At 45.9% G+C, this 12,977-nt stretch overlaps 1 protein-coding gene across 1 annotated transcript; it reads left to right on the plus strand.

Moving 5' to 3' along the window:
• The first annotated feature begins 4,642 nt into the window (after positions 1 to 4,642).
• Positions 4,643 to 12,977, plus strand: LOC106807781 (zinc finger protein 706-like). The gene is made up of 3 exons (XM_014810228.1): positions 4,643 to 4,694; positions 12,268 to 12,272; positions 12,888 to 12,977. The coding sequence occupies exons 1-3, from the start codon at positions 4,643 to 4,645 to the stop codon at positions 12,975 to 12,977; spliced, it is 147 nt and encodes a 48-aa protein (XP_014665714.1).

Consider the following 12,977-nt stretch of genomic DNA (forward strand, 5'->3'; position numbering starts at 1 on the left):
TGCCGCCAGCAACATCGTTACAGCTGAATTTTAAGGACCGTCTAACAACGCACCGGCATAAGTTTCGTGAAACACTTTAACGAGGGACGTTTAGGACAGCGTTAGGCTCTCGTACAAGAATTCTAAGGATATCCTTAAGATGGCGTTTTTACGATAGCTTCGTGAAACGGCCCCCTGGTATCCCAAATGGATACCATAATAAAAATCTAATTTCGACCCCTGTATATAGAGACATGTTACAAGTCTAATGGCGACCCAGCTCACTGTGAGTTGCTACGCTAATCTCTCGCGTCATTTAGTCATATATCCTGCAACTAGAACTACCACAAATGACGTACTGACTGAACAAAAATGTAACATAAATTCTGAAGGTTTAGATTTACGTTTACTTTGATACTGTATTACAGTATTGGCGCCATAGGATACAGTGCATACATACCTATAGCACATACCGCCATAGCATACACACACGAACAGCCGAAGCACGCCACATGTAAGGTGCACTGAAGCATTTCATCTCTTCAAAATCTGCTACCATAATAAGAAGCTTCTTAGCCACACTTAACCCCTGCGTGTCATGCCTTCACAGGCCTTGCACAGTATTCGCGTAGACACAGAAGTTACCTCCTCGGCGGGTTTTCGCTTTACACTACGGCTAGCCAAAACAATGAAAACACGCTGGAAATTGCGCGTTGCTTGATGTACGATAGCCTAAGTACTGCCCCTGACCTCTTCTTAATATTCCTCCTTAATAGCAACGTCGTTGAGTTAGCGAGACGTTTGTGAAACGTGGAAACTTAGCGAGGCTTTCGTGAAACACTCTATATATAAGGATATCCTAAAACCCCTCTTTAACCCATCACTAACTTAACGAGCGCTTCGTGAAACGGCCCCCAGGCTCTCCGACTGTTACTAATACCATGTCGTAGGAGCCTGACACCCTTCCATACGAAATGCCTGGTAGCTTGAAAACAAACTCCGAATTTCGTAAAATTTCGTAAATAAAACAATGTATTACCACATTTGACCTCACCTAGTTACATGTTTGCAACTATCGCATCACTTCTTAATACACCCATTGACAGTTCTGCGCCTATGTTCTGCGCCAATAGTTACGCATCTCCGCGAGAGCCCGGATGTGCGAGTAAACTCCGCCATATTGTTTATCTCGATCCGTTATCTGTCTTGCATATGCAGGTCGCTCACCTTTGTGTCGAAGAACAGTGCAAGTATCAGGGAATAGAGCACCGATAATGGATGACCTGAGTGACATGACACTTGATACATTTAAATTATGGTCAATGCATGGTCTAAAAGTCTTTCTTAAGCCAATACGATCCGTTTGAGCAGCCCTTCACACTACACGTTAACGCCATTGTTCGCGCATTTTACTCGCGCTTTCTGGGACGGAAACTCCTCCCGACCTTTGACCTTAGGCTAAGCGCATGCGCAGTGTTAAACTGTCAACGGGTGTATTGGTACTATTTACCTCGAAATACACGTTAAAATAAGAGAATTTCAAACAGCTATACTATTTGAACGTTGTAAAACGCCATACTGGATGTTCTTATGTCTCTTTTTCTATGGGTTGTACTCATAGATATCATATAACAATATTATCATATATAATCATAGATTCATAGATATCATATGTTGTTATATGATATTTATGGTTGTACTTGTATTTTTCGCTACGTATGATGGGATATCTATATGAAAATGGTGGCGTTTTTTAAAGTTTTATCTTATCAATTTATAAATAATTATTCGCTGACACGTAAATGCATGCTCAGTGATAGCGCACATATAATAAATCGAGGCGTGGAAGTACAGAGAAGCGGTAACAATCATAAAAAGTTAGATAATTTTACGTTTAATAGCAGCGCACGTCATGCCTAACAATATTCTATTGCGTCTGCTTGTGACCCTCTCGCCAACGTAGTGTTAAGCGAGAAGGGAACTTGTGGCTAGGCCAATGCCAAATGGCAATGGCAATGCCTAGCTCTAGTGCTATAGCCCACGTACAGTTGCCGCAGGGCCATAGAACATTCTATTACGAGTGCTCGGGACCAACTTATCCAACTCCAATCAGCAGGTACTATGTGTTTCCTCACGTGGAGGGGTGGGCGGGTTGTGTTGGCGCGATAACCATGCTTCCAACTAGCCACAAGTTCCCTTCTCGCTTGACACTACGTTGGCGAGAGGGTCACAAGCCGGCGCAATAGAATATTGTTCGGCATGACGTGCGCTGCTATTAAACGTAAAATTATCTAACTTTTTATGATTCTTACAGCTTCTCTGTACTTCCACGCCTCGATTTATTATATGTGCGCTATCACTGAATACCGTATTTACGTGTCAGCAAGCAATTATTAGAATTGATAAGATAAAACTCCGAACAAAGCCGCCATTTTCCCATAGATATCCCATCATACGTAGTGAAAAATCTGAAGTTCAATCAGTAAATAATAGTTTCCGCGCATGCACAGTAGTACAAACATAGACATAAGAACATCCAGTAATGCAGTATGGCGTTTGACAACGTTTAAAAGTAAAGCTGTTTGGAATGATCTTATTTTAACGTGTATTTCGAGGTAAATAGTAATTAAGAAGTGTAGCGATAGTTGTAACATGTAACAGCTGAGGGTCAAATGTGGTAATACGATTGTTTTATTTACGAAATTTTACGAAATTCGGAGTTTGTTTTCAAGCAACTAGGTATTTCGGTCGACTGCTGTCAGGCTCTACGAAAATCGTGGTTAAACAAGCCCCGTGGAAGGCCTGGGTCGGTTTTAGCTTCCAACCTGATTTTTGTAATCGTGGGCAACTCGCACCAACACTAACCTCGCACCCTACCACGTGCGGAATACTAGTTCCGCTGACTGTGCTGGTTGCAGAGGCCACCAAAAAATGGGCCGTTTGAAGTTCGTAAATAATGTTCGTTCAGTTAAGAAATTAGCGCAAGTAGAGCCATTTAACAGTAGTTAGAGGTTAAATTTAGTAGGGGATGATATAATACTTAAGGACATTTACTTTGGGATATAGAGCATTATTGGTGGCCTACTCACATGCAGTTTATAGCGCGGCGTAACGTGAATAAGTTGCGTCGCCGGGAGCAATGGTTGTAGTAGAATGTTCTTCAGAGCGTGCGGCAACTGTACGCGGGCTATAGTACTAGGCTATTGGCATGCGCTGTCACAAGCGCTGCTCGGCAGTCTTACGCCAAGGTAGGTTAGGATTAGGTCGAATCGTATGTATATCAGTGGTGGATAATTAGCTGTTGCGCGATATCTTTGCGGGAAAGTAGATTCTTGTGTTGGATACACGAGATTTCACATGCTTAGTATCCTGCGCGGATAGTAAAGAAAAATGCAAAATGCGGTGATATGTTGTTGTTGAGGATATTTGCAAGCGGCAAGCGTAAGCGTGGCCGATGTTTATCATAATGTGTTGTGTAATACGATTGTACAGAGATGGCCAACGCACTACGATTTATCGTATTTTATACGGAATTCTATTTCTTTTTGCAACCACTAACGACCAGTTTGTATCTAAAACTACGAATTTCGATGTGATCTGAAAAAAATCAATTATGTGGTCATTATTTGTCATGTGCCCTTGCCTCAGCGCTTTTTGTCTATTTTATTGTTCATGTTTGTGAGCCTCAGCAATGGCATGGAAATTCGTGTCATCTGCAGAATCAAATTTTGTTTCGGGTAGCCCCCTTAGCAAAACTCGGTCACTACGTACTTACCCCCGAACTACTAATTGATGGCCGAAACTACAGATTGCTTCAAAATAAGTTTGCAATCTCTGGGATTGTTATTCACCTAACCTAGACAATGCGTTCTAGAAATACCGTCCTGTGTGTACTTGTTGCATAATCTTGTGAATCGCTGTTTTCCATGTTTTTTATATAATAATTATTAAAGTAATAATAATTTTCAATGCTAATTAAATGCATGTATTCAAGATTTTTGTATAACCAACATTGTTGAATTACTATCCAAAGAAATGGGATCGCCAGATCTCTTGTGGGGATAATCCGGATGATTTCAAACTGGTATCCCGAGATGGATACCATGAATGAAAATCTAATTTTCGACGCCTTGCTATAGGACCCCCAGATTTTAATGATTGATTGAGTTGAAAGTCACCAGCGAAGTCCGTAAGTTATATGTCTACAATTACAAAAGTGAACAGTCGCATAGCACCCTACCACTAAGTACATCGTACCACCAGCCTAACATCACATGCAGGTTCAGGGCATTGTAAGCACAACAATGTTTGCATTATGATTATTGAATATTGTCAGGCCTCGTTTGAGCGGCAGTAATGAGTGATTTATAATAGTGTTCAATCCTTTTCAAATTTCCCCAGTATGTGGTGGGGCAAGCTGTTTAGTCTTGGTGGTGTTTTTTAGAATTAAAAATACAAGACTCACTTTCCGTGTAATGGTGAAAAATGACTTGATAAACAGTTTTTCATATGACTTAAAAGGTTATTGAAAGTAATGGCTATGCTCAGTTAGGAGAATTGTGTGCTTTCCAGGGCTGGCAATTTATTATGGTTGGCCTGATGTCTCTGTCTCGAGTGTAAAGCTTTCGAGTGCTTACTATAAAACGTATCCACTACAGGAACGATGGCAGCGTGTCAACAGAAGTCAGTCACAACAGAAGAATCGATAAAACAAGGCAATGGGAAGAAGCGTGCTAAAGATCAAAAGCATCACCGGAAGCAGCACTGTCTTTTTAAATGACTCTGTCTGTATGGTAAATTATTCTTATGTACACGGTAAGTGTACCTTAAGGATATATGACTAGGGTGTACGATATACCCGGTATATTCGTATAGTTGCATATATATTTGAAAACTCGATATATTTGCGATAGCACTTCCGGATATCGATATTTATACGATACGGTGTAATAAAAGAATAAATTACTTGACCTTGCCTCTTATGTCTATTGTTAGATGTGTCAAACATTATGCACTGGCGTGTAGTATATTAGAAAGTCAGCAATTTCTACAACCGAGCATAAGTATACTGGTAAGCGACCCACGTGATGGAGACTGCGCCGCACTGACTGCGCGCGGCAGACTGTGAGCTGAGACAGAGAGCACTGGCAACGCAGGGAGTATATATAAGACATGCCATGAGTGCCGACGCGCGTCATGTGTCCGCGCTGAATACAAAGCTGAAAGCGAGCACCCACTGTTTCAGTTTATTCCAGTTATCAGTTTCAGTTTTCAAGTTTCAGTATCGCAGTAATTAGCCATTAATGCAGCAGGGGTATCAGAGGGTATCTCCAGTCCACAGCGGGTGTAAACTACTGCGTCACACGTAGCAAAATGCACGGTTCGTACGTCATACGATAACAGAGTTCGTACGTTACTCGGATAAATTCCCGATCGTTGAACGACACGTAAGCTAACTCAGTTTCTAAACGCGTATCACTTATCCTGGACAAAAGAGTGCGTTTCTCTACGTACTCGCGTAAGCTAATACTCGCTCTAGGCGACGTGTGCGAAGAAACGGCTATAGCTATAGCGCGTATAGACGCGTCACGCTTTGTGGGTGGGAGAGAGAGAACCTGGAGAGAGGGAGAGAAGAGAGAGCAGAGAGAGAAGAGAGAGAGAGAGAGAGAGAAGAGAGATGAAGAGAGAGAGAAAGAAGAAGACAGGCCAGAGAGACGGCATAGAATTAGAGAGAGGGAGTGAGAGAGGTGAGACACATAGAGGGATGAGAGACATGCGGAGAGGAGGGGAAAACGCATAGAATCAGGGAGAGAGAGAGAGAGAGCAGAGAGAGAGAGAGAAGAGAGGAGATGAGAAGAGAGGGCGGCTGCGCAAACACACAGAGATTGGGACACAGAAAGAGAAAGGAGTATTAGGCAAAAAAGCACGAAACTATAACCGATTTGCGTAATCTATCGTTTCCCTTTCGCTCCTAGCGCGCAGCTATAACGCGACGTACGTAATCAAAACTACGTGTGAAGCGCTGTTTTAACTCCGAAGGTACGCTATACTCGTCGTCGTTGGAGTCCGTAAGATAACGCTTCGAAACTGCGTTTTTACGGTAGTGTGAACGCAGCTAATGAAGAGAGAAGCTGGTGACGAAGGAGGAGGGGGAGGAAGCTGGTGGAGAAGAGGAGGGAGAAGGGATAAGCAGTGGAGAAGGAGGAGGGGAGAAGCTGGTGGGGAGGAGGGAGAAGCTGGTGAGAAGAGGGAAGGGAGAAGGGAGAAGGTGGTGAGAAGGAGGGAGAAGCTGGCGAAGAAGAGGATGGAAGGTGGGGTGGAGGAGGGAGAGAAGCTGGTGAGAAGGGAGGAGGGGGGATGAAGCTGTTGTGTAGGAAGGAGGAAAGGGGAGGAAGCGAGGGACGAGGGGAGCGTGTGATGAGGGAAGGGAGAAGGGAGTAAGGCTGTGGCTGAAAGGGAGGGGAGGAAAGCTATGGTCGAAGCTTCTCTTCTTGCTCTCAATCAGCTTTCCCCGTCTGCTCTCACGCGAGATTCTGCCCTCTCCCCGCTTCGCTCTTCTCTCACCGAGCTTCTCCCCCTGGCTTCTCACTCTTGCCTCCGTTGCGTCCACAGCTGCTCCCCTCCTCGCTCGAGCCAGCGTTGCTCCTTTCTCGGCCTCCTTGTGCCTCGCGACCGTAGCTTCTTCGCTTCTGCCCCTCCTTGCTGCCCCTTTCTCTGACTTGGCGCGTACCAGCTTCTGCGGCCCGTGCAGCCGCTTCTCGCCAGCCAGCTTCTCTCTCTCGCTCCTGTCTCTAACCACCTTCTCTTCTCGCTTCGCCTTCTCGACAACGTCAGCCTGTTGCCCCGTGCTCTCCACAATCCTCTGGTCTTCGCGCTTCTCCGGCCCCTCCTCCGCGAGCCAGCGTGGCCGCTGATCTCCACTCGTTATCCTTCTCGCCGTTCTCCCTCCGGCTCGGTCGGCAGCGAGCGTCCCGTTCTCGGCCTCCTGCCGTTCTCGCCTTGCTGCCTTCTGCCACGACGGCCAGTCTCTCGCGCCGTCCTATCTCCGGCACTTCAGGCTTCTACAGCCTGCCTCGACCACGCGTCTCTGCCTTGCTCTGCGCCTCGGCGTCCGTCCATCGCGGAGCTTTCGCTGTATCGCTTCGCCGCGGGTGCCTCCTGCCACCCTGTGCCCTTCTTCGCCCGCTCGTTCGCGCCCTTGTTCTCCTTCTCGGTCACCGAGCTTCTGCGCCGTCCTCTTCGGTGCCGCTCGCGACCAGCTGTCTGGCTTCTCCTGCCCGTCCCTTTTCTATCTACCGCTCTCTCTTGCTCCCCTTCCTCCTTCTCCACAGCTTTTCCCTCTCCGTCTAACCGTCCCGTTCTCCCCTCCTTATCCGCTTCCCCACCTTGTCCCCTCCGTCTGCTCCACGAACTCCCTCTCCCCCTCCTATCCCCTTGTCGCTCTCCACCAGCTTCTGCTCTCTTCACCAGCTTCTCCCCTTCTCACCCCTTGCCTCCTTCTCCGCCTCCTCCTTCTCCCGCAGTCTTCTCTCCCTTTCCGCCCTCCTCTCCAGCTCCTTTCTCCCTCCCGCCCTTTCTCCTTTCCCCAGCTTCTCCCCCTGCCTTTCTTCTCCAACCAGTTCTCCCCACTCCTCTTTCTCTACCACCCCTTATCCCTTTCTCTTCTCCCAGCGCAGCTCTCCTTCATTCCTTTCTTTATTCGCACCTAGCTTCTCCCTCTCCTTCTCCACGAGCTTCTCCCTCTCTCGCACACCACTTTCTCCCTTCTCCCTTCCTCCTCTCTCACCAAGCTTTTCCTCCTCCTTCTCCGCCGAGCTTCTTCTCGCTCCACCGACCGGACGTTCTCCCTTCTCTACCCTTCTCTTCTCTGCCAGCTTCTCCCTCCTCCTCCACCACCGTTCTTCCTCTCTCCTTCTCCACCAGCTTATACCCTCTCTCCCCAGCTTTCTCCGCGGCTCCTCCTTCTCGCACCTGCTTTCTCTTCTCCCTTCCTCCATCTCCCACCAGCTTCTCCCCCTCCTCCTTGCCCACCAGCTTCTCCCCTCCTCCCACACCTTCTCCCCGTTCTTCCCTTCTCATTCTCGCACACAAGCTTCTTCGCTCCTAGCGCTCTCTACCATCATGTTATCTGATATCAATGCATGGTATAAGACACTTCCAATACGTAATTGAAAATATTGGGCAATACGGTTTTGTCGTATTGCAATAACGTCTGCAATCACGGTTTTTGGTCGCAATATCACCCCTAATATATACTCTCAACCTTTTGCACCGGTATTGCTCTAATGAAATTAAATGTTTATTGACGAATGAATCAAATAATCTCCTGGTCTTTTTTATTAGAATGAGATAATCTCTTAGCTCACAGGGAAGAAATTCACAAATTCCAGCCGGTAATAGTTGCCACCGGAAAATTGTTGAATTTTTATGTAAAAATGGTATTTTTGGATCTATTTCCAATTACCAGAAAGAGTGGGATACAAAATTTTCGCGCACATGTTACCAATATGACCAAAATAGTCGCATTCGGTATTTTTGTTTGTTTTTATAGTTTAACCCGAGAAAAATAAAAAACAATCTGCCTTAAAATCAAGTCGCCACGTTTGAATTTAAATTTTGCGAATAAAGAACGATTAACTCATAAATACGGGACTTAATAACAATCCTGCACTTTTACAGGGCATATATTTCTCATTAAACGAAGTGTAAAATGTAAATTATGTCGCCAGTGTAATACAGAAGAAATATCCATTTATACATCGACTTACTAAGTCAGCAATTTGAACGGAGAATCGAGAGAGAGAGAAAGAAAACAGCAGACAGAGGAGCACGCATAGAATTAGAGAGTAGGGGAGTGAGAGAGGTGGAGACACATAGAGGAGGAGAGACAGGGAGAGGGGGAACGCCATAGAGATAGGTGAAAGAGAGAAGAGAGAGAGAGAGAGAGAGAGAGAGAGATAGAAGAGAGGCGCGCGCGAACACACCGAGATGGACACAGAAGAGAAAGAGAGTTATGCAGAACACAACCTATAACCAGGCATTTGGCGTAATCTATGTTTCCTTTCGGCCCTATCGAGCAGCTTATACGCGATCGTACGTACATTCAAAACTACGTGTGAAGCGCTGTTTAACTCAAGGTCACGTATAACCGTACGTACGGGTCGGAACGTACGGATAACGCGTTCTGAAACAGCGTTTTACGGACGTGTGAACGCGCTAATGAAGTAAAAGGAGAAGGTGGTTGAGAAGGGAGGAGGGGGATAAGCTGTGGTAGAATAGGAAGGGAGAAAGTGAGAAGCAGGTGAGAAGGAGGAGGGAAGAAGCTGTGGAGGGAGAGGGAGAACCTGGTTGGAGCAAGGAGGAAGGGAAGAAGGGAGAAGGGTGGAGAAGGAGTAGACCGGCGAGAAGAGGATGGAGAAGGTTGGTGGAGGAGGGAGTAGAAGCTGGGGAGAGGAGGTAGGGGAGAAGCTGGTGAGAAGTAGGAAGGGGAGAGGGAGGAGAAGGGAGGTGGGTGAGGAGAAGGGAGAAGAGCAAGCTGTGGAAAGGAGGGGGAGAACTGTCGAAGCTTCTCCTTCTCCATCCAGCTTCCCCCCCTCTCCCGTTCTCCACCAGATCTCCCCTTCTCCCTCCTCTTCTCCACCAAGCTCTCCCCCTGCTTCTCACCATCCTCCTTCTCCACCACGCTCTCCCCTATCTCCACCAGCTTCTTCCGCTTCTCCGCCTCATCCTCCACGGAGCATCTCTTCCCCCTCCTTCCGTTTCTCTCACTCCACCAGCTTCCCCCTCGCATCCTTTCTCCAACGCAGCTTCCCCTCCTGCCTTCTCGTACCACCTTCTCCTTCTCCCCTTCCTCCTCTCCACCAGCTTCCGCCTCCTCCACAATCTTCTCTCCTTCTCCTCCTCCTCCTCTCACCAGTCCTCTCCCACTGCCTTATCCCCTTCTCCCTTCTCCCTCTCCTCCACCAGCTCCTTCTCCCCTCCTGCTCCCCTTTCTTCTACCACCAGTTCTCCCTCTCTCGCCACCATGCTTCTACCCCTCCTCCACCACCTTTCTCCCTTCTCCCCTCCTCTCCACCCACTTCTCCCCTCTCTCCCCTCTCTCTCCACCAGCTCCCTGCTCCCCCTTCTCCCCTTTCTCCTGTCTCACCAGCTTCTCCCTCCTTCTTCTTCACCAGTTCTCTCCTCCTTTTCTACCAGCCTTCGTCTCTTCTCCCCCTTCCTCTTACTCACCCAGCTTTTTCCCCTTCCTCCACACCTCCCTTCTCCCCTCCTTACCCCTTCTCCCTTCCTGCCCTCCTCCTCCAAACCACTCCCTCTCCCCCTCCTTATCCCCTTCTCGCTTCTCCCCAGCTCTCCTCCTCCTTCACCAGCTTCTCCCTTCTCCACCGACCTATCTGCCCTTGCTCCCCCTCTCCTTCTCCACCAGCTTCTCCCTCTCCCCCTCCTCCACCAGCTCCTCTCCCTCCTCCCGTTCTCCTTCTCACCACTTCGCCGCCTCCTTCTTCTCCACCACTTCTCCCCTCCTTTCTCTACCACTCGTCCTTTCTCCCTTCTCCTTCTCCACACAGCTTCTCCTTCTTCGCCTTCTCTTATCGGCCAGCCAGCTTCCCCTCTCTCCTTCCCACCAGGCTTTCCTCTCTCCTTCGCCACGACTTCTCCCTGTTCTCCCCTTCCGTCACTTCTCCCACCAAGCTTTTCCCGCTCCTTCCCACCATCTTCTTCTCCCTCCACACACACGTCTCCTCTTCTCCCCTTCTTCTTCCTGCAGCTTCTCCCTCTCTCCTCGCACCACCTCTTCCTCTCCTCCTTCTCCACAGCTTCTCCCTCTCCTCGCTCCACCAGCTTCTGCCCCTCCTTTCTCCACCTCCTTCTCCCTTTCTCCCCTTTCCTGCATATCTCACACCAGCTTCCCCCCTCCCCTTTCTCCACCAGCTTCTCCCTCCTTCTCCACCACCTCTCCCTTCTTCCTTCTTCATTCTCACGCAGCTTCTTCCCTCCTCCTCGTCATAACCATCAAATTGTTACTATATCATGCATGGCTATACCACTTCCCAATACGTATTGAAAAATATTGCAATAACGTTTTGTCGTATTGCAATATATATGCAATACGGTGTTCTTGGTCGCAATACTCACCCCTAATATATACTCTCAACCTTTTGCACGGGTATTCGCTTAGATGAAGATTAAATGTTTATTGAGCGAATGAATCAAATCAATCACTTGTTTTATTTATGAGAGAATAATCTCTATGCTCAGAGGCAAACAAATTTCATGAAATTTCCCGCAGCCTAATGTATTGCCGACCAAAATTTTGATTGTTTATGTAAAAATGGTATTTTTGGATATTTCTCAATTACCAGAAAGATGACGATATACAAAATTTTCGCCACATTTAGCAAATATGACCAAAACTAGGCGCATCAGGAATTTTGTTTGTTTTATAGTTTACCCGAGAAAATAAAAAAAAAACTGACCTAAAATTCAAGCGCACTTTGGAATTTAAAATTTGCGGAGATAAAGAGACATAACATAATAATACGGCACTTAAATACAATCCCTGACGACTTATTTTACGAGCAATATGTTACAATCTAAAACGAGTGTAAAATAAATTATTCCGAAGTTGTAATCAACAGAGAAATATCCATTCATACATGACTACTTAAGTCCAGAAATGGAAACGGAGAAATCAGCGGCTTTTCTGACGTTTAGCGCGGCTCACTACGTATACGACATGTACGCGCGGCAAAGCAAACGCTCTGACCAGTTCACATGTATCCAGTTATATGTGAGAAATGCAGCACGTGTACACAGTGCTAGGGGGGCGTTAAGCCATGCGAATAAACGTTGAAAGATTGAAAATGAAAAATCGGTAAACATTTTCCTAAAACCTTGAGAGTATCCTTAATATGAATTTTGCACAGGGGAGAGATAGTGATCCGCTAGGGGACGGCTCTGATTGGCTAATTTTGTCTCTTATTTATTTTATTTTGTATTATTTTTGGCTAATTTTGTTTTATTTTAGAATTAGGGATAGGGTTAGGGTTATGGTTAACTGATTTCTATATCCACAACTTATTTCTATATTCACTATCTCTCCCCTGAGACCTACTACATTAATATTACTGAATACATCAGACAATCAGATATCAATATGTGTTATTCACTTTGTTGGTGTTATCGGCGTTAACAAATACGGTGGTGTATGCCATAATAACATACTGACGATACTGTTCTAATCCATTATACCATGACCCGTAGATTTACGCATTTATTCTTTGTTAGGTAGGGTATGATTACATTATAATATTTTATATACAATATCATTGTTGATATAAACATCAAGATCAATGCTAAACTAGCAATTGGTCAAAGGACGGACTTTCAATATTTGTGTGGAGGTGGGCTAAATTTAGAGTCTACAGTAGTTGTGGTACCATGCACTAAGGTGAAACCACCGCCATATAATTGCATTATTCAATGTCTCAATTGATGTTAATCTGTGTGTAATTCTGCTTTGTATCCTATCGCCCTGTTGAATGTTTCAAGTGTGTTCCAAGCATTATCGGGTGCAGAATTTAAAAAATTGATGGTAAGGCAAGTGTTATACATATAATAAGAAACCTTAAGTCACTGTAGTAAGTTGGGAGAATCATCAAGGCAAAACTTTCCTTCGAAGGCAAATCAATTTTTAACAACATTTTTTTGTGGCAATGTTGCATACGCTAGCCATGTATGTTTGTTGCGGTTGATATTCAATTTTCAGGGGTAACATATGACTATTAAGGAGGGCGACGATGGCACTTCTTGTAAGTGTCGGGGTGAAATATGACTGATATATACGAGTACGGTTTTCAAAACTTTTCACATAACGCCATCACTCTATTTTTCTTCTTCACTTTCAGGCTCAGATGCCGGATCCAAAAACTTACAAGCAGCATTTCGAAAATAAACATCCAAAGCACACAATCCCTGACGACCTTAAAGATGTATAA

The sequence above is a fragment of the Priapulus caudatus genome, unplaced genomic scaffold (genome assembly GCF_000485595.1).
Source record: "Priapulus caudatus unplaced genomic scaffold, Priapulus_caudatus-5.0.1 Scaffold234, whole genome shotgun sequence".
NCBI lineage: Eukaryota > Metazoa > Priapulida > Priapulimorpha > Priapulimorphida > Priapulidae > Priapulus > Priapulus caudatus.

What these genes read in the sequence shown, in the direction of transcription:
- LOC106807781 (XM_014810228.1), top strand. Translation starts at nt 4,643, where the DNA reads ATGGCAGCGTGTCAACAGAAGTCAGTCACAACAGAAGAATCGATAAAA.